This window comes from Arvicanthis niloticus, chromosome 4, assembly GCF_011762505.2.
Source record: "Arvicanthis niloticus isolate mArvNil1 chromosome 4, mArvNil1.pat.X, whole genome shotgun sequence".
Classification (NCBI taxonomy): Eukaryota; Metazoa; Chordata; class Mammalia; order Rodentia; family Muridae; genus Arvicanthis; species Arvicanthis niloticus.
Window position 1 is genome coordinate 64,078,974 of NC_047661.1, and position 21,443 is coordinate 64,100,416.

General features: G+C 39.3%; 1 protein-coding gene across 10 annotated transcripts in view; it reads right to left on the reverse strand.

Annotated features, from left to right (window-relative positions):
• The window catches only part of Arfip1 (ARF interacting protein 1), a 79,855-nt gene that overhangs the window by 42,940 nt on the left and 15,472 nt on the right, over positions 1 to 21,443 (reverse strand). For 8 of the 10 annotated variants that reach the window (XM_034500523.2, XM_076932592.1, XM_076932591.1 and 5 more), the window contains one exon: positions 10,068 to 10,169. The exons of 1 other annotated variant lie outside the window; for it this stretch is intronic. In XM_034500523.2, coding sequence (XP_034356414.1) covers positions 10,068 to 10,160 — 93 coding nt within the window. In that variant the 5' untranslated portion in view covers positions 10,161 to 10,169. Of the gene's footprint in view, positions 1 to 10,067; positions 10,170 to 17,952; positions 18,006 to 21,443 lie in introns of those variants that run through there. One more of the 10 variants, XM_076932594.1, reaches the window with a different exon arrangement.

Here is a 21,443-nt window from a genome sequence, read left to right on the forward strand (position 1 = left end):
CCCCACTCCTCTCCCCACCCCACACACACACACACACACACACACACACACACACACACACACACACTTACTTACTTACTTTGGCAGGTGAACTATACATATTACGGTCTTATACCTTCTTTCGATTCTTTCCAGGCACTGTCTGAGGGAGACAGTCCTCCTCCTCTCCATCTGTCCAGCTTATCTTTTAGCTCTCAGTTTGATCAGCAATTCCTCAGGCGTTATTTCCTCCTACCACATGTCACACACTGTATTTGACCAAGCCTATCATCTTTATCATTTTCCCACACGTCGTTAAACAACAACAACAACAAAGACCCTTATACACAAAAGCAAACAACGGCCCAGGCAGCACAGGTAAGGACGCAATGGAGTCGGTCTAAGAGTGGACTACCTGGCCCCGCCCCAGGTCCAGGAGCCTTACTTCTAGGCCAGCTCTAACAAAACTAAGTGTCCATTCATAAAGCATTTATGAAAGGAAAGCCTCTATTGCACAACAAACATTTCTGCCAGCCTTGGAAATATGGAAATGAATGAAAATTCTTGCTCCTCACTGAAATTACAGCCAAGTCACACAAGCGTCAGGAATAGCTACACAATGCTAGTAACTACACCTGACATCTGCTTGTCAGAAAATAAAGTAGTGAGAGACGAAGGTCTCTAACAAGTTCTTACTTAACCAATGCTCTGTAATTTAAATCCTAATGGCCCTGGATTATAACTCCCTAAATTTAATTGGAAGTTTTGATAGTTTGCTATATGTATGCAATTTTTAGTTAAAGAGTTCAGAGCTGGGGAAACACCTAAACTATGTACTTTTGTTTTGGACATTCCACAGGAAAAGTTCCATTTTCTGCTGTACCTAATGAAGTAATTCCCCTCACCTGAAGCGTCAACCATGTGTAACTTGTGCCTGCTTCTCTTTTACTCAAGCTACAACTTGCAAATATCTAGTTACTATTGAAGAAACAAGACAGCTGTATCCATCACCTTTCATTTTTGCATTCTATGTCTGTTGTTTTGGGGACAGTCTCATGTTGTCCAGTCTGGCCTTGAACTTTCTGTGTAGCAGAGAATGACCCTGAGCCTCTGGCCCCTAAGCAGAGGTTAGCAGGTTTATACCACTTCACCCAATTGATCTTTAGTCATGTTAACAGCATCCACTGTAAATACATATATAGCTCAAAACTGAAGAGTAACGACATCTGTGGAGATTTAGAAAATAACAGTATCTTTGCTGAGATGCAAAGATAGCCCAAGATAGCCGAAGATAGCACGGAGCAAGGACTGCAGTGCTGGTGCAATCCTAATATGAGCATGTTCATTATAACCTCCACAGAAACGTGAATGTGGAGGATGGCCTCACAGAACAAAACAGTCTGTACTGAGAAACCAAACTACCAACTTCAACAGCTTTCACAGTTTCATTGCTTGTGCCACAGTGACACCAGCTGGCCAACCAAATCATTGCAACTCAATAATTTATCATGTTAATGTGAGACTATAATTTTAAAGTGACTGTACTAGCTGGTTTTGTGTGTCAACTTGACACAAGCTGGAGTTATCACAGAGAAAGGAGCCTCAGTTGAGAAAATGTCTCCATGAGATCCAGCTGTAAGGCATTTTCTCAATTAGTGATCAAGAAGGGAGGGCCCATCCCATTGTGAGTGGTGCCATCCCTGGGTCCTGGGTTCTTTAAGAAGGCAGGATAAGCAATCCAGAAAGCAGAACCCCTCCATGGCCTCTGGATCAGCTCCTGCCTCCAGGTTCCTGCCCTGTGTGAGTTCCTGTCCTGACTTCCTTTGGTGATGAACAGCAATGTGGAAGTGTAACCTGAATAAACCCTTTCCTCCCCAGCTTGCTTCTTGGTCATGGTGTTTGATTGCAGCAGCAACAGGAACCCTGACAAAGACAGTGACTGTCATACAAAAGCGAGAAGGCGCAAGCCTCTAAAGGAGCAGCCATGAAGGAAGAAGTGTGTATGTGTCTCTGAAATCTGTTCAGGAATCCAACCCCATGAGACTGCTCTGCTGTTCTAGAAACATCTATAGTCTAACACCAGTCAATACATTTGACTCTTTGTAAAATTTCACTCTTATTAAAAGATTTGGGGTTAAACACACTTTCCTGTTAACTAGGAAAATGAAGTGAGAAGGCAACTAACACTTAGGTTAGCATATGCCTTATAGATCCTGAGTTAATTTTAACTAAAGGATATCGAATATGTCAGAGACTCGGGACACACTACAGAGCACAGCAGCAAGCATTATGGTGTTGAGCTTCTTTATGGGATGAGGTAGGATACATTGGTTTAAGTATATTATTCCATCTTCAGGGGCGTTGCCACTGATAAAATATATGCCCAATACAGAGAGGGCTCCGAGACAAATATCTTTGTCCTTTCTTTGCCTTCTAAGATGGAGTGAAACAACATTATAGGACAATACCCAAAAGGAGAATTTGATACTACTGAAGAATCAATTTGCAGATAAACAAGTTACTTACTAGCTCTGACTGCATAAGCAAAGCACTTCCTAAGCAGTGCTGACAGGCAAGACTCTGAAGACCCATTAAAGGATTTAACGCACAAAGTAACCCTGCGGAGGTACACTGGAACAATGAGAGGCCAGCTATCCAGGTTGGAATTGGTAGTTTTGCCCAATTTCATTATTATAGAGAGATAGTATGGTGTTGTTTCAAGGACAGACCAAGAAATAATGCAGAGTTCAAACCCAAAACCATGTATAAATAAACTAGTTTAATATTAATAGCAAAAGCTCTTAGTGAAAGAAAAGTATCCCATTTATTAAAATTTTATAATACTTTTTATATAATATATATTGTGATTTAAAAGCATAAAGTCTCACATAAAATCAGATATATTAATATGTTGAAGTTAGTTCTGCCTCCCAGCCCCATGCGCCCAGAAATAAGACTCAGACTCAAAATACATTTACAAGTACCTTGGCCATAAAACTAGACTCTTAGATCATAACTAAAGATAGGCCATTTATTCTTGCCTACACTCTGCCACGTGGTTGGTCCCCTGAGCTCAGGTCCCATGTGTCAGTCCCACCACATCTTCCAGGCCAATCTCCTGCCTGGCTCTACCCCAGAATCCTTTCTCTCTCCTGGATGTCCCACCTCTATTTCCTGCCTAAGCCAGGCCATAGATATTCTCTCTACATTAATATATAATTACAAAACTGTACATTGTGAACTGTAAGATAGATGCACATGTTTTGATGCACTGTGAAATAATCACAACCAAGCTAACATGTTAACATATCTATCACCTTACTTAGCTGTGTGTGTATATATATGTATGTGTATGTATGTGTGTGTCCTGAAATGCCCCTGATCCTAGCAAATTTCAAGTATATACCACACTATTAACCATGCTATGCATTGTGTCTTCAGAACATACTCAAAATCTAAAACTGCCACCTTGACCAGCACCTGCCCATCCACCATCCCATTCTTTTTCTATGATTTTGAGGATTTTGAAGATAACAAAAAGAGACTCTCACTACAATAATGAGATCATACATATTTCCCTTTTTGTATCTGACTTATCTTACTTGGCATAGACAGGCTCTTCCATGTTAACCCATGCTATAACACAGTCATATTCTCCCTCACCTGCCTTGGTGTTGGAGACCAAGTATCACAGTGCGGCCTAAACTGGCCTAGGACTAGTCTCAAGCATCAGTCCTCAGAATATTTACCACCATGCTCACTCACAGTTTCCTTGTTTTAATGACAGATAGTATTCCTTTGTATACATACATATGCATATATGTTTGTGTACAAAAATATGCGTATGTATATTTGTTCTATAGGTTGTACCTATTCAACCTATCAGATACCTAGGATGTTTCTATATCTTGGCTACTAGAAATAACTATAAATAACAACTGTTATTTTGTTTAATATACACCCTGAGATGAGACTGTCTCTTTTCTACTTCAACTATCTTTTTAATTTTTTTAAGGAATCTCTATACTGTTTTTTAAAGTAACTGCTTACCTCCACTGGTTCACTTATGTAACTGCTTGGGAAGGATTAGGAGTGAGGCCTTCTGGAGGAAGTGTCATTGGGGGTGGGCTTTGCGATTACAAAATATCCTACAGCATCTCAGATCTTACTGTCCAGCACCATGTCTGCCTGCCTGCCTGCCTGCTGCCACGCTCCCTGCCACACTCTGAAGTCCAGTAAACCCTTCTGTGGTTGCCTTGTTCTTGGTATATCTTAGCACAGCATCAGAAAAGCAACTGAAACATCTACAATTATGTTTAAAGGTTCTCCACAATGCCCAATATTTGTTTTATATTCATGTCCTGTCTTTAAATTTTAGTCAGGGAGAGAATGGAAAGAAATACCTCACGACAGCTAGTCAAGTGCTCTAACACCTCAAACACTTTGTTTTTTTTTTTTCCTTCTGATAAAAGTTACCCTAATAAGTATGAGAAGATAATTCACTGTTGGTTTTAAGTTGCAGTTTTCGGGGGGGGGGGGGGGGAGGAGCCAGTGATGTTGAGCATACTTTTACCTATTTTTGTCTACTGGCATTGTTTTCTAGAAAAATGTTGATGGCTGTAACTCAGTAGCAGAGTACTTGGTACTGGTGGCATACAGTAGGCTGTGGGTTCCACCCTTGGCCCAAAGAAAGGAAGGAGGGAGGAAGGGAGAGAGAGAATGGGGGACAGAAAAAAAGTAAAGACAGAGAAAGTTTACTAGGGTGTTTTGCTCCTTTTAACTGGCTGGCTGTTGCTGACAGTGTGGACACCGACTCCATTAAGTCTTCAGTCTCTAAGTCTTCTCTCGTTCTACAAACTTTCTTTTCATTGTTTATTGTCTCATTTGCAATGTGGAAGATTTTGACTTTGATAGAATTCTGTTTATCTCTGCTTTTGATATTGTCCCAGAGAACTTGTGGCTAAAACCAAAGCCACGGAGCCTTTTCTATGCTTCCTTCTAGGAGTCTTACAGTGTCAGGCACAAAGTCTTTAATCCATCATGAGTTAATTTCTGTGTAAGATAAAGAGCCAATTTCATTGTCTGCTTTTTTGTGTTAGACAGCCTGACTCTATCAGCCAGGCTGACTTTCAACTTGCAGCAGTTTCCCTAGCTCAACCTTCCAAGTGCTAAGATTCAGGCATAAACTTCCACAACCAGCTTCATTTTCCAGACAGGAAAAAAAAAGTCTTTTTAGCAAACAGTGCTGGAATAATTGTATAATATTAATTAAAGAGAGGGAAAGCAAGCCATGACTTCTAGTTCACATAACACTCCAGTTAAAGTTAATTCAGATAAACCACAGACCTAAGTGTGAAAAGCAAAATGCAACTTTAAAAAGTTTCTTCATGAAACTGGGTAAACCAAGATTCCTTAAATGGGACACCAAAGGCCAAAGGAGCGATTGTTAATTAGACTTCATTAAACTTTCCAACATCTGGTCAAGTAGGTGGCGAACACCTGTAAGACTGAGCAGGAAGACTACAAGCTTAAGGCCAACCTGGCCGACTTTCAGCAAACGTATTCATTACTAAGGTGAATATGATCAAAATACATTATATAGACATATGAAATTGTCCAATGAAAGAAAGCCATTGTTTTGTAGAAGTAATATATAATACTTTTAAGAAGATAAAAGATGTCCATTTATAGAGTACAAAAGCCTGTGTGAAAGGAAGCTATCACTATAACATGTACATCCAAAGAGAAAACTTAAAACCAGGATGAATATAAACTTCTACAAACTACTTACAAAAAGGTTCACATCCAATTAAAATACTGGCACTAGAAAAGCCACTTCACAAAAAACAATACCCAAACAGTGGTCCAGCTGCTCATATTAATCATCAGAGAAATGGACAATAGGTCATCATTCTACCTCTATAAAAATGGCTAAGGTAGAATTATACATCAAATATGAGGAACTATCTAAGATGCTGAAAACTAGAACTCTCAGTCACTGCTAGTGAAACTGTCAGCATCTGTATACTTATGACCTGTTCACTTCACTTCTGTTCCTTCAGCAGTTGACTGTGTACAACATCTGTAGAGGTGTGGGAAAGGCAATTTTATTCACAATGGACAGGACTAGACATATCGTAACTATTCATCCACCAAAAACAGATTATAAACAGAAAACTGTAATACAATCCAAAGAACAAGATAGTGCTGCAAGCAACAATACAAGTGAGTCTCAATGTTTTGTGAGAGTGAGTTCACAAATCCAAACTGTACAATCCCACTAATAATCAAAGGGACAGTAAAAAGTAGTCCACTGGCTAGGCATGCTTGCACATCTTGTATCTGGGGACTGAGGAAGGGGGTCACAAGTTTGAGGACAGCCTAGGCTGCATAAGACCCTGCCTCTAAACAACAAACCAACCAACCAGCCAAATAAATATATAAATACATAAATAAATAGTTGATCTAGACAGGTTTACATTAGAGGTGACCCCCACCCCTGGAAAGGGGAAGCATACCACCTAGCAACAGGCAATGAGGAAATGGTCTGTGTTCCTAGAGATTACTGAATCTTTACTCAGTGGTGGTTCATAGAGCTATATACTTCAGACTGGAGCTTTTTCCTCAGATTCTAATAACAAGAAGTTTTAAGAAAAAGAATAAGCTGTGGTGACTTTTTCAATACTGAACCTAACTTCAATTTTTTATTTTACTTTCTGCACTGGGGATGTTGAACAATGTTGAACACATTCCACCACTGAAAAAACATCTAACATTCTTTGAATTGAATGCATTTTCATTGAACACAGGTAGGTCTTCTGCTTCCATTAGATTTTTTTGTTGTTTGTTTCTGTTGAGACAGAATCTTAATGTGTAGCCCATGGTGGCCTATAACTTACTATGTAAATAAGCTAGCCTAGAACTTTCAGCAATCCTCCTGCCTCTGCTCCCAATTACTGAGATGGTTCACCTTCAGATAGGCTTGAAGGTCATCAATTCTCTTGTGATAGGTATCTTTTTCATTGCTGTATCTCCAGTGCCTTGTGTGGTACTTAGCAGCTACTTAATAGTCACAGAATAGATGTGCCAAAGTAGTTATCAAAATTTGAAAGAAAAAAAGGATTAAAATTTTGGTACAACGTGTATTGTGCTAATAGATATTTATTAAGTAATTGGTAGCGGGTGATGACTGTAACTTGAGTTTCCTTATTATGCAGGCTTATCTTAGAGGTAAGAAATCACTGTGAGCTCAGAGTCTGAGTCTTCCTTCAAGTATCCTATTCTGGACTACATATGCTCAGAAGACAAATTAAAGTACTTGCCAAGTAAAATAACTAACTAGTGTAAATGCGGCCTGTCCCTGATGAAATCTGTGCTGCCATTTATGCTGTAATGCTGAAGTGAGGCTTCTGAGAGACATGAATGGCTTTCTCATGAAACTGAATGAATGCTCTCAAGAACATGTTGTGACAAACTACTTAGCTCTTCAGTCTTCTCTCCCTTCTACATGCACTCCAAGTTACCACTCAAAAACATCCTCTCTCCATGTGATGGTATCTGTCAAGTTACAGGATAGCATAATCTCCAACTTCCCTTTTTTCCCTTCCAAGCCTCTTTTCTTTATAAATTATTCATTCTCAAGTATTCTGTCCTGGCAGTAGAAAATACTAAGATAAATCTCAGGCTTGAAGATCATCACAGAGCTATCTAACATAGTAGTTCCCAACCAGAAGTGAGTTTCTCCCCACCTCACAGACACTGTGAAGCCACATATGAAGCCACTAAGACTACAGGCCTCAGTCTCAAGAGATCTCCATATTAATGAGATACCTAAAGGTCAGAGGGCGTAGCCAATTAAGCATTCCTTCCCTCCTTCCCAGAACTTTCCCCCTCCCTATTTAACTCAGGTCTGCCCTGGAGGGGAGGGGGGGTGTACAACCAGATCCGTCTACTTTCTGCCATGGACTCCCTCGTGTCTTGGGGCCTGCCGTAGAGAACCGTGGAGGGGGCCTTAGACTACTGAGGCTAATCTCAGAGGCTGCTAATTCAAGCAAGCTAGCCGAGCCAGCAAGCCAAGAGTCTCTACGCTCCGGGCGCTGCCGGGGCTTCTCTCCCCCTAGTTCCTCTGGGCTGCAGGTCGGTCCAACCCATGTGCCCTCGAGTCTCAGTTCTTCCAAGGCTCCCAGGCTGTTGGGAGCCCAAGGACAGAGACCACCGGCCTCCCAGGTCAGCCGTCCGGAGACCCCCACTTAGGAGCCCTGCCCCACCCCCTAACCCCCCCACCCCCGCGGGATTTCAGGCTGAGACCTCTCCACGCCCAGGAGGAGCCCCAACGGTCCCCCGCTTCTGCGGAGCCTCCAGAATCACAACACAGCCCAACATGACCCACGCCCACACGCCCCGCACGTGAGCTAACAACCCCAACACTGCAGCTACAAAGACAGGGCACAGCCCATAACTGAGACTGAGCTGACACTGACTCAGAGGCCTGAGCTAAAATAGCACAAAAAGGCTTCATTCTTAAATAGGCGGCAGAGGCATATCAGAATTATAAAATAATTTAAAAACTTTTTAACACTAGTTTGGTTTTTTTTTTTTTTCAAGAAAAAAAAAAACACACAGAGCTGGGCATGCTGGTGTGTACATTTAATCCTAGAATTCAGGAGGCAGAAGCAAGCATATCTCTGAGTTCCAGGCCAGCCAGGGCTACACAGCAAGACCCTGTCTAAGCAAGCAAGCAAGCAAACAAACAAACAAACAAACAAACAGCATAATAAAGTAAAACTACTTTAAGACCACAGAAACCATATTTTTAAAGTTGTACACTTGTATCAAATGTCATTACAAGAATGTTTAATCTCAGAAATAAAAAGTATCACTATCATTTCTGACTTAACGAGGCACATTACTCATCTTTCTTACTATTAATATCCTAATAAAAGTAAATATTTTTATATAGAAACACTATCAAGGTTTCACTGTTAGAAATGACACAGCTGAAATTTGAACCCAGATTATTTCCAATCTCTTATTGTTTTGTTAGAATGCATTAAACTGAATTCAGAGGCAGAGCAAAATTAATTGCCCAAGGCTAGGGTTGTAGCCCAGTGGTAGACTTCGATTACCATTCACAAGGTCCTAGCCTCAATCCCAGCACATAAGCACACAAAAAAATGCACCTCAAATTTCAGATTCTTTCTGAGTTAATTGTGCCACTTTCAGTATGTTAACTGCTTTGGTGGTTCTAATGAGGCATGTCCCACACAGGCTCATGTATTTGAACACTTGCTCCCCAGTTGAAGGCATTGTTTGAGGAGGTTACTGGAACCTTTATGAAGGAGAGCCTGGGCAGAAATCTGTGTGTGGACAGAAATCTGATCAGCCAGCTCTCTGCTCCAACCTCTGCCCCAGGACTCCCCACCCTCTACCGACTATCTTTCTGGAACCATAGGCAAAATAATCTCTCTCTTCCATGAGCCCTTTTTGGCCATGATACTTTATCACAAAAACCCAAAATAACAAAACAAGAGCAAAATCAAAAATAGCCTCTTAGGAATTACGTACTTTTTAAAAAAGCAGTTATATGATGCTATACTTTAAAAGGATGTATTAAGATCTATAAATAAGCCGGGCGGTGGTGGCACACGCCTTTAATCCCAGCACTTGGGAGGCAGAGGCAGGCGGATTTCTGAGTTCAAGGCCAGCCTGGTCTACAGAGTGAGTTCCAGGACAGCCAGGGCTACACAGAGAAACCCTGTCTCGAAAAAACCAAAAAAAAAAAAAAAAAAAAAAAATCTATAAATAATATGTTAAAAGGTAAAATACTGCATTTAATTTCTCTTATCCAAGTAAAATAAAAACTGTATAAAATGATATGTCCAAACTGAAAGATACATTGTCATTCTGGTTAATGACATAAATTTTTAGGGTTTTTTTGTACAGTGTCTATTAGTGAGCTAAACAGCAAAGCTTATGGCCCTGGAGCTTAACCTTGACAAATCAGTGCCACAGCCTATCCAATATTCATCAGATTATTGGCAAAAGTGTGCCATGATTCTGTGCATTAAAAGAAAGTAAAGTGTTCTTACCCTATTATAGCCATGCTCATGGGCATCATCAACTTCTCCATTACTAGTTACTGGAATTTCTGCTGCAGAATTTTTGGGAGACTCTTGAGCCATGGCAGAAACCTACATTTATAAAAAAAAAAAAAAAAAAAAAGTTTTTTAAAGAGAAAATGCCATATGAATGCCAAGCTACAAAAGGCACATTTTTAAGACTTACTCACATACACTTTTTATCTACCAATCTAATATTTTTATAACTTGATATATTATCCATATATTATTTTCATATATATTCAACATAATGACAATACAGTAAAATAAATGTACCTGTCTGCTTTCTTTGTACTCAATTGAAATTCATTGATTTAAAGAAAAGTTACAGATGACAAATACCATGAGCATCTTCCTTGCTTCTTGGAATTATGATAGATCACCACTTATAATAGATGAAATACTTCAGAAAGCCATGTTTGGTGTATAACTTAAACAAAGAGGGTCTACTTGTCCTATTTAATGGACTTCAAAACAAGCTTTCTACAGGAAAAAATTTCTTAATATAACAAAAATTTTAAATATGTGAACCAGAAGAACTAAAGTTTTATCCTCTAGTTTTATAGTTCAAAAAACAAAGCAGAAGTTAAAAACATACTCCTTAATTTTATAACCATATGAAGTATAATTTTCCAGAGATTAAACAACAGCAGAACATCAATTATTACTGACAAAATACTTAAACTTCAGCAATGATTTTAAGGTTTTTCTGACAAATATGAGAATTTTATACAAAGAATCTTAAAATTACTTTCACCAACTTTAAATTTTTAAAGCCTTCAAAGTAAACCAAGTTTATTCAACTTTCCATAGAGAGCTAATGACCATTTTTCCTCCCCACAGTTTGTTAGTCACTGATGTCTTTACAAGTGTTACTCATTCTTTATATTTTAACAAGGATAGCCACTAAAATAATGACCCTGGGTAATTATTTGTCAGGGACAGATCAGTAACTCCCCACGGACATGTGTTTTAATGCTGACATCTGAGTCTAGCTGCTGTCACCCTTACGCTGTGGTTACCAAAACCACAATGAACAACTAATTATACTGTGTGTATGCATGTACAGTTAACCTACAATGGACCTGAGTCAAAAAGTACAATTAAAAAACTTATTAGCAAGACTCTGTATTCGATCATTAACACTGAAAAAAGAAAATCACTGAGTAGTCTCTGAGAGATTTTTAAAAAAGAGATTTCAAAAACAAAAACAAAAACAAAAAAACTTTTGGGCTTAGCTGGTTGATGGTGGTGCACACCTTTAGCCCCAGTGCGTGGGGTGTAGAGGCACGTGGATCGCTGAGTTCCAAGGCCAGCCTGATCTACAAAGCAAGTTCCAGGACTGCCAGGGCTACACAATACCCTGTCTTGAAAAACAAACAAACAAACAAACAAACAAACCCCTATTGAGCTCTCAACTGCAAGAGTTCTTTTTTCTAGGACATCACCAACCTAAAAGAGCTTCCTCTCCTATCCTCAGGTGTCCAGTTGGGTGGAAGACACTGACCCAACTTGAACTGGAGATAAACTTCATGAAAATAGTCCTGAGGGCTAGCTGACTCTCTCCACCTACAACTAGCTCACCATTTCTCTCATCAACAAAGAGATCATCACCATCATCTCTCAACAAAGACAAAGGCTCCTCTCAAAATATCTGCTGTGCACCTTCCCCATATGTGCACACCAGCATCAGTCACCTAAGCTGACCCATGCCTATTAGAGCAGATAGCCCTGAGAAATACCCAATCCAATGGAAATGACCCAGCACCAGACTCTAATGTTGTCTGACCCCTTACAAAGCAGGAAATGGATTCCTCTATACTTTGCTTATCAAATGACCTTCAGGGTAAACCAACATTCACAGATGTCACCCAAAGGTCTAAACTTCTCAAGTTGTGGCAGCATAGCTTCCTTTCCCCAACTGGTATGAGCAGAATTACTCAGAGACAATGGCCCTTATGCTCAGGCTGTACTTTGAAGTGTGCACATAGAAACTTGACTGTTATGACTGTGGTATGATCCTCAGGCCTAGGATCCACTCATTACCACAGCTACCAGAAACAGTGTGGCATCATTTGGCCAACAACTGATGTTTTACACAGAAAGAGAATACAAAAGTCCATCTGCCTGTCTCTATCTCTACACATATATTTCCATCCCACAGAATCTCAAATACAAAATTTGGATAATTTCCTTACTTTTGGCTGGGAACATGTAGAGAAAGCTGGCCTTTTTAAACTAGTGGAAAGTTCAGGAAAAAGAGGAGGAGAAAGAAAATCTAAGAAAGAACAGATCTAGTGAGGTCATCTCAAATTCTGTCTACCTACATCTCCAACCCTTGGATTTTGTTGGATTTGAAAGACCCAAAGGAACACAACCAAAAAGAAAAGATCTAGATAGAAGAACTACCATCAAGAAACAGTTTGTAATGCAAGCCCTATTGAGAAAAATCACCCACTATACAAAGGAAATATCATAAGAGAATCTAGCAAACTGGACTCTCCATCTCTCAATGTTCCTAATCTCAGTCACTGTTCTATTGCTGTGAAGAGATACCATGACCAAAGCATCTCTTAGAAATAAAGCATTTAATTGGGGTCCTGCTTACAACTACAGAGGGTTAGTCTATTATTAGCATGTTGGGGACCATGGCAGCAGAGGCTGACATGGAGCTAGAGAAACACTGAGCGCTACAAACCTGACCTACAGGCAGAGAAACACTGAACACTACAAACTGATCTACAGGCAGAGGAACACTGGGCCTGGTATGGACTTCTGAAACTTCAAAGTCCACCCACAGTGATACACTTCCTCCCACAAGGCCACACCTCCTAATCTTTCTAATCCCTTCAAACAGTTCCACTCCCTGGTGACTAAGCTTTCAAATATATGAGCCTATAGGGCCATTCTTATTCAAACCATCATGTGGGGAGCCAACAGAAGGCGGCTATCATTCTTGCAGCCATCTTGAGCCATACACCCTGACAAGAGACTTGTTTACAATAGCCTACAACAGCTGAGCACACTCTGGTAACATCTTGTTTTAGATATCCTGGATTTAGATATCCTTGTTTTAGATATCCCTTGGGTGTGTGAGACTTAAAGGTGTGATTTAGAGCCGAGACCTAAAGATGTAACTTAAAGGTATAATTTAGAGATAAGACTTAAAGGCATGGGTTAGAAGTGAGACATATAAAAGGCAGACAGAAGAAATTATTAGACACTTGTACTTGAGACAGGCACTTGGAAGAGAACTTGGAACTGGGAAAGAGACTAGCAACTTGGAACAGAGATTAGGACTTGAGATTTATTACAGAGGAAGTAGGAATTAGGACCTGAGACTTGGTACTAGGAACTAGGGACTTGGAAAGAGAGAAGAAAGACTAAAGAATAAATGGGATTGAATCACACTCTGGTCTCCATTCCTCGCTTCATTCTTCGAGTCCATCCTCACTCTCTTTCTTGCTGAACCCCGACCCGCAGACTGGAGCAGCTTGGGGCAGTGCAGGAGGCTCTAACAATTTAGCCCCCAAGGCTTTTGGCAGTGTGGGTTCCAATATTGATAGAGCAGTCCAAGACATTTTGACCCCCAAACATGGGCTAGAGCAGTTCTCAACACCATCACAATTCACAAAGTCCAGAATACAAAATATAAATACAAAACATAAAATAAACCAAGAAAATGGAATATATTCCCAGGGAAGATCCAATCTGGTCTGAGATGTTGAAACTAATGAAGACCTAGAAGCTACTGTTTTCAATTAAAATGAACGTTTATTTCTGCTGTTGTGGTTCTTCTTTTCCGTTGTTTACTTGTATGACATGAGAGCTCCCAGACCTCAGACTGAGGATGATTTCTAAGTCTCTTCAGCCATCTCCAACTGCTGGGATAACAGGCATGTGCTATGACACCTGACCAAAAATGAACTTTTTCAATACTGAAAATCTCAGTGACAGGAAAAAGAAAAAAAAGCAAAACAAAAAGTGAGTCACTAGGATGGGCAGAGAATTTGCCCACTGTGATAGTTAACACTGACTATCACCTACGAGTCAAGCCTCTGGTCATACATGCAAGGGTTTACCTAGATTATGTAAACTGAGCCAAGGATGAGAAGACTGACCACCACTCCTGAGCTGAAAAGGAGAAAAGGAGCTGAGCACTAATCACTCTGCCTCCTGACTATGGACACAATTCCCTCTGTAGACCAGGCTGGTATTGAACTCACAGAGATCTGCCTGCCTCTACCACCAAGTTTCTGAGATTAAAGATGTGGACCACTATGCCCAGCTCCCATTTTATCATTTTTTAATAGTAAAAAAAAAAAAGAAAAAAAAAAATTTTCCTAGAAGTTCAAGCTCCACCCACAGCAAGGTATGTGGTATTACTCTGATCACTGTGGCCACCTATAAGGGACTGACTTGTAGCTCTACAACCCAGCAGCAAAAGAAGTTTATCATCTTACAAAATGTTTCAGCAACAAAAAGAAAATAATTTAACTATCCTCTACCACTATAAAATTGGATGCAGCAGCCTACGTGCCATTTATAAACACAGTTTCAATCCAGAATCTGAGAATCCCAAGTAACGCCTCCAAGTGAGCATCCAAGCATGGAAATAGCAAAATAATGGCAGTGCTTCAGATGCACTCAGAGGAAGGAATCCTTACTACCCATCTGAGGTCTCTGAAATAGCAATGAAGGCACAACTGGTTTGCCAAATCAGACTTCAGCCATGGGTTATAGATTTCCCATTTGTTCATTTGTTTGGCTAGCCAGCTGTAGTTCCCTTTCAATACTGGGAGAGCCTTCATATTTTAAGCCTTCAAAGGGGGAAAAAGCTTTAGGAAACCTCTTTTTCTGAATGGCTGAGTGAGAGCTGGCCTCAGACTCAACAGCAGATGAATGGAAGGTCCTTCCTTCAGTATCTATATGAATGTTTTTGAGGTAACTCTGAAATGGTTTACCAACTCCCAAGATTCCAGTATGCTATGAAGCTGGTTTCCTAGCTTAAAGGTTCCTTACCAACACTGCTTACTCCCATACCAAAGGTCAGTGCTAAAGTGACCTTTATTTACTAAAGGCCAGCACTGAACTAAGAGCATGACATGAATACTCATAGCTGCCTGTAAGATAAATATGATGTTCTCAACTTACAATGAAGACACTAAGGCCTACAAAGGTTAAAGAATTAAATTAAATAATGCACATCCTCCTGCAAATGAAGCTCTGTAAGAGGAAGGTCAGACAATGAGTACTAACTATGTCAGATGTTCTTCTATGTGTGTTTCACATAAGAACTGGTTGAATTCTCTCTGCTTCATGTATGTCAACGCATATAACTATGTTCAGGCCTCAGGACTATTATTTCTGTTTTTAGGAGATCCACTGAGGTCAGCTAGCCATTGATGAACTGGGATTCAAACCTGGCGTTCTGGTTTGAAAATTTAACTTCACAATTTATCATTTCTTCAAGGATGACTGAAATTAAATGATGAATTAAAACTGTCAAATCAAGTATATGTACAATGCCACGGTTGAGAAACTCAGTAGACAGCCCGTTACGTAAGCCTGTTAGTTCAGACTAGCAAGGCTAAGCTAGCATCTATGCACTCTTTCTTATAAAGGCTACCATTGCAGCTGCATTAGAAGATGACACACTCCCACACCTTCAATGAACCAAGCAGCTCTCCAGCAAGCTTTCCAGACACAACAAAAACAGTATGAATCCAGAAAACAACTTAGCTTGTCTCCTGCTCACTTCTCTAACCGCTTTTCAGACCAAAACTTCCCCTAACTCTCTTCACATTAGCTGCTTTGACAACCAAATGTTCATTAGGTCCGTCTTTACCTTAAGGACACAGAATAGCTCTGCTCACTGTCAGTTCAACTCTGTATCCACACCCTTTCTCTAGCTGCCAAGACCAGCTTGTTAAATGCTCATACTGTGTGTTCTCTAAATCCTGAAAATAGATATCTTCATGTTACAAAAGGGCTTCCATCCGACAGAGACAAGTATCATTGACAAAGTTCATCCAAAAGCAAAAGTTATCTTAATAAGGCAAAACAACATAGTAGAAACAAGTCTATGCATGGTAAAATTTAATTTCTAAGCAATGCTAGACGAGCCTAGAATGTTCATAGAAAAGACCTACAGTCTTGCCAACTATATAAGGCATTTATCATTGTTTAACAGCAGTTAAATTTATTTAACTATTTAATTTCAAGTCAATGTAACTGTTCAACCTCGTTAACCACCAAGCAACCAAAATTAAAGGTATAATAATAAGTTTAACATTTGCTCAGATGTTTCCTAAATCTACCATATTTTTATAAAGTTTTCTGAAAAGGCAATAAAAATTACCACAAAATACTTCAAAGTTCAAGACACTGCTTATATTCAGTTGATTTGTTTTTTTCTTTCTTTTTTTTTTTCTTCCAGTAGATGTATTTCCTACCAATTTTGGAGGATTAAATTCTTAATTTCAGTCAATTCTAGATAAAAAGTGAACAAAGTAGGCAGAGAGCAAAAGGAGAAGCTGCAAATATTCCAGTCCAATTGTTCTAGTTTGGGCTTTAGACAAGGAGGGTCGTAGTGCTTAATGGAGTAATTCTACATCTCAAGACAAGCCATATTTTGTTCCAATACCAACAGTACAAATGCCTTTTGTGTCAGATGAAATTATTCAGATTTTTGTTTGCCTGTACAAAGACAAAGCAATTCTAATAAGTTCATAATTTAAATACTCTCTGAAATTTCCTCCACCACTAAAACAAATACAATCTATTAAAATGAGAAGTATATGTATCACAAAGCATCAATTCAATATGGCTCCAAATGAACGTGCTACATGAAACTGAAGGAGAACCAGCTCAAGTACTAGAAGACACTGACCTCAGGCCAAGCTCTGCCCTTTCCATACTTCAGAGAGAGCACTTCATTCCTCTAACCTTTGTGTCCCTCATTAGGAGGAGATTACTAGGGTTGGTGAGGTGGCTCAGCAGGTAAAGGCACTTGCCACCAAACCTGCCAAACCTGAGTTTGATCCTCAGAACCTACACTGTAGAAAGAGAACCAACTTCCACTAGTTGTCCTCTGACTTTACACATGTGCTGTGGCAGGAGCACATGCACAAGCACCACACACGCACACGTGCACACATGCATACATGCACACACATAAACTAAAATATAATAAAAATTGATATTATTAAACATCCCAAGATGTCATGTGGGTATTGGGTGAATTGAGAGCAAGGGTTGGGAAGGTAACTTAGTGGGAGAACAACTGCCTGGGTTCAATCCCAGCATCACAGACAAACAGGTAACAGTGGAAAAGAATCAAATAGGAAACACTATACACCATAAACACCACAGCAAGACATTATAATCACCCTCAGATCAAGACCAATAGATAAATACTAAAGTATCCTATCAACACCGGTGTTTACAAAGTTGAAGTAACTTCTGAGTGCTAACATGTGCTTCACACTGACTCCAATGGATAGATTCTAGTCAAAACACAGGCTACCTGTACAATGTCTTTGTGAAACACAAATGAATTCTGTGATCGAAGTAGGATCAATCCCTAAAATATATCATTATGTATCTATAAATATACCCCCAAAAGTGAAACTGAAATCTAGAAACATTTCTGATCCTCAAAAACAGGTGAATTCCAAACAATTCCCAAGCAGTTCATATAGGAGACACTAGACCTGATTTTACCAAAGTAAGCTCCTCATCACCATCCCACTAGAGTGGGCCCTCTACAGTTTTCTATATCAGACCATAATCAAGACAGAATTAAATTACAGATATAATAAATGCTAATGTGTAGAGCCTTCTTCCTCCTCACCTTCAAGTTATTTTGATAATTCCATGGCTTCACTAGACAGAGGATTCTCAACCCTATTAGTACAAATAAAGGAAGAAAACAGATATGTTAGATCCAGACAATTATTGGATCTGAGTAAGTCTATGGGAATTTTGTCCATTTTGTAATTTGTTGCAAATCAACAGTGAACATCATGATCTTCACTTCCCACTGTTTCGGATCCTTGTCTGATGACTCATCTTCGCCTGTCACTGTCATGTCCACTTTGCACCAGTTTCAGCAGCTACCTGCCTCTTGAAACACACTTCTTTCCTCAGTCACACCCGTTTACAGCCTCAGGACCTCCTCCTGTTCTTCTGACACACCAATTTTATTTTTAGCTTTGCTGTTCCCTGCCTTTTCTGTTCTCTGTCCCTTATTCTAGATTTTTACATGACTCTGTCTCATTCAACTTTCTACTCAAACTTTGCATCCTCAGACAGCGACCTTTGACCAACATTGTAAATGAGTCCTCTTTGATACTTTTTAGCCTTTTGTCATGCTTCATGGCAATATAACACATTATTCCACAGAATAATAAACACAGTCAACATGTCTGTCTCTATCTACAAAATAAAAGTCTAACCTTCAACTTGACACTAAGAATTCTTCCGATTATTTTTTTCCCCTAGTTATACTTCTTTAGATTTCTTAAATCAAACTCACTCTCCACATACATATTTCCCAATTTTCTCTTCCCATCTTTGGAAAGGATATCACCAAATACTCAATTCTATGTACAAGAGGGTAATGGCATTGTCATTAATGCCGTTAACATTCCTGATTAAACTGCCACAACCTTTAATCTGTGTTACTCTACAGGCACCATTATCTTGTGATTTCTTTTTAAATTTCATCAATTAATCCACATACACTTTGAATACAAGCTCAATTTACTACATTCAATTTACTGTTTAGACCTAAGAATTACACAAAAGAATGCAAATAATCGTACAGGTTCCCTGAGTATTACAAGTTATAATATAAAATTGCTAATTAAGAGGAAGGTAGAAAAAACCTCAGGCTATAATTCCACAACAATAAAACATAACTTGTTTTCTTTGTTGTTATTTGAAGAATATATTATGTTTGTTTCCCAGCTTCTTGCTCCTGTCTGTATGTATTTCTACTTAGTTTCTTAAATTGTCTCATCCTTTCCACTTTCAAGTGATGGTTCTTAATAACTCTGTTAACTCTTCCAAGATGCAAACTCTTAATGTGTAAATGTGGAAGGAAAACCCAAGGATATTATAAGAATAACCTAGTCCAATGCCTGGCATCTGTGAGTCTCTCAGTGAGTTGTACAACTGGACTACTGCTGTACCTAGCTGACTCCACAAAACACAAAGAGCTCCAATTCTGTCCACACTATTGAAAAAGACAGGATTTCATTCTAAATGATAAATTTTAAAACTACAAAAGAGTCCCAAACTACACTAACTCCTATAATGCTTTTAAGCCAGAGTGTAAATTCAGCTTATACTGACAGTTAAAACTTTAAAAATTATTATTCTTGCATTCTCTCTGGATGCTGCCTACTTGGTTATGGCGAGGACAAAGAATACTCAACAAGGCGTTAATGATAATTTGCTTTGAACAATCCATTATTTGACAGTTGTTTCCTTCAGATCATCATTACCCAAACTTTACTGTTTACTGAGAAGAGAATTTCTACTTCAGTATCTCTCAGAGTACCATCCACAAACAGGAAACTCACAGTGGCAAGCAGCAAACAATAATCCTAGCACATACGGCTATGGAGCCATCACTGGCTGGGCTGCAGACCTTCCCTGTAGCTCACAAATGCCTAGCTTCCCTGATTATCACTCAATGGTATAAATTCAGAGATAAAATCACAGAAAGTCAAACCATGAGCAGAAGTAGATACACAGTCCACATAATTCTTACTCTCTCAAGACTGCATTGTCAGAGGACAACCAGCCAAGTTATATTACACCACAAAGAACCTCCACACAATCAGATTTGGTGCCACACACCTATTACCAACACTCAGGAGGCTGAAGCAGGGTGATCTCAAGTTCAAGGACAGCCTGGACTTCGAGGCAAAACCTGTTGAAAGAAAGAGGGGTATAGGGACTGGAGAGGAGGAAGAAGAAGAAGTGAAAATGGACAGGAAGAATTCAAGAAAGAATCTTGAATCTTATACTAATAATACCTATTTCCCAAACAGAACTCATTACCATCAATGTTTAGACAAAAAAGTCAATCATCACGGAGTTTGATGGCACACAGCTTTAATCCCAGCACCAGGGAGGCATAAGCAGGCAGACCTCTGAGTTCAAGGCCACCGTGGTCTAGAGTGAGTTCCAGGACAGCCAAAGCTATACAAAGAAACCCTGTCTTGAAAAACAACAACAACAAAAAGTCAAAATCCTATATTAGAGCATGTGGCACAGAAGTCTGGGAATATACTGGGCAGTACATCAGTTGTCTAATCTACAATAAGCCCTGGATTTAATCCCCACTCCTGAAAAGGGCGAGGGGGAGTGATATTTGTCACACAAATTTGGGATATTCTGCTTAACTGAAGAATAATGAGTCTTTACAAGTGGTAGACTGGTAGAGAAACATTGAATCTGCAGACAATGGGCCCCATGTTGTATTCTTTCCTTACCAAATCCTGTAAGTCAATCACCTGTCTTTCACCTGTCTGAGAGTTAACTTTATTCAAGTAAAACAATAGAAATAATTGCTTTAATTATCAATCAAATTGAATTATCCTACAGATCTATGTGGAACAAGAGAGAGCATTGCTTGTGCTTAATATTATTATATGCCAAAAACAGCTATACTGACTTGAGCTCAATTTAAACAAATTCACTGTTTAATCTTTCTCCCCATTTAATGACCTACAATAGTCGCTTCTCTTTCTCTTCTTTCCTTCCTTCTTTCCTCCCTAATTAATATTTCTCCCTAGTTTGATGAGCTACAATAGTCAATCTTATAGTGTTTCATCAGAATCAATTATAGAACCTTCAGAAAAAAAAAAAAAGAAAAGAAAAGAAAAAAAACAAACCAGGGATCAGAACCTTGTGACTATCCCTGCAGTGTACTAAGTCTCATTCAGTCGTATTTAAAGGCTTTCTTCCCAGGTGCAGATGCACGCTCAGGGGTGAACATTCATGAGCATAGATAAGCCAAAACAGGAGCCACGTATGACACTGAATACTACTAGTATTTTGATAGAAACTTTGAACCACTGTCATAGTTCATTATACATATTAAAACCTGTACAGCTTTCATTTTTATTTGGATGTGACAAATAAGCTTTACCTTCTAGAGTCTGAGACTGGGCAACTGTTTGTTAGAGTGGATCTAGTTATATGATGTTTTTATTTATGAATTAATTTCAATAAAGCAATTTTAGGTTTTTTTTTTTTTTTTTTAAGCTATTCTATAGGGCTGGAGAGATGGCTCAGCAGTTAAGAGCACTGCCTGCTCTTCCTAGATGT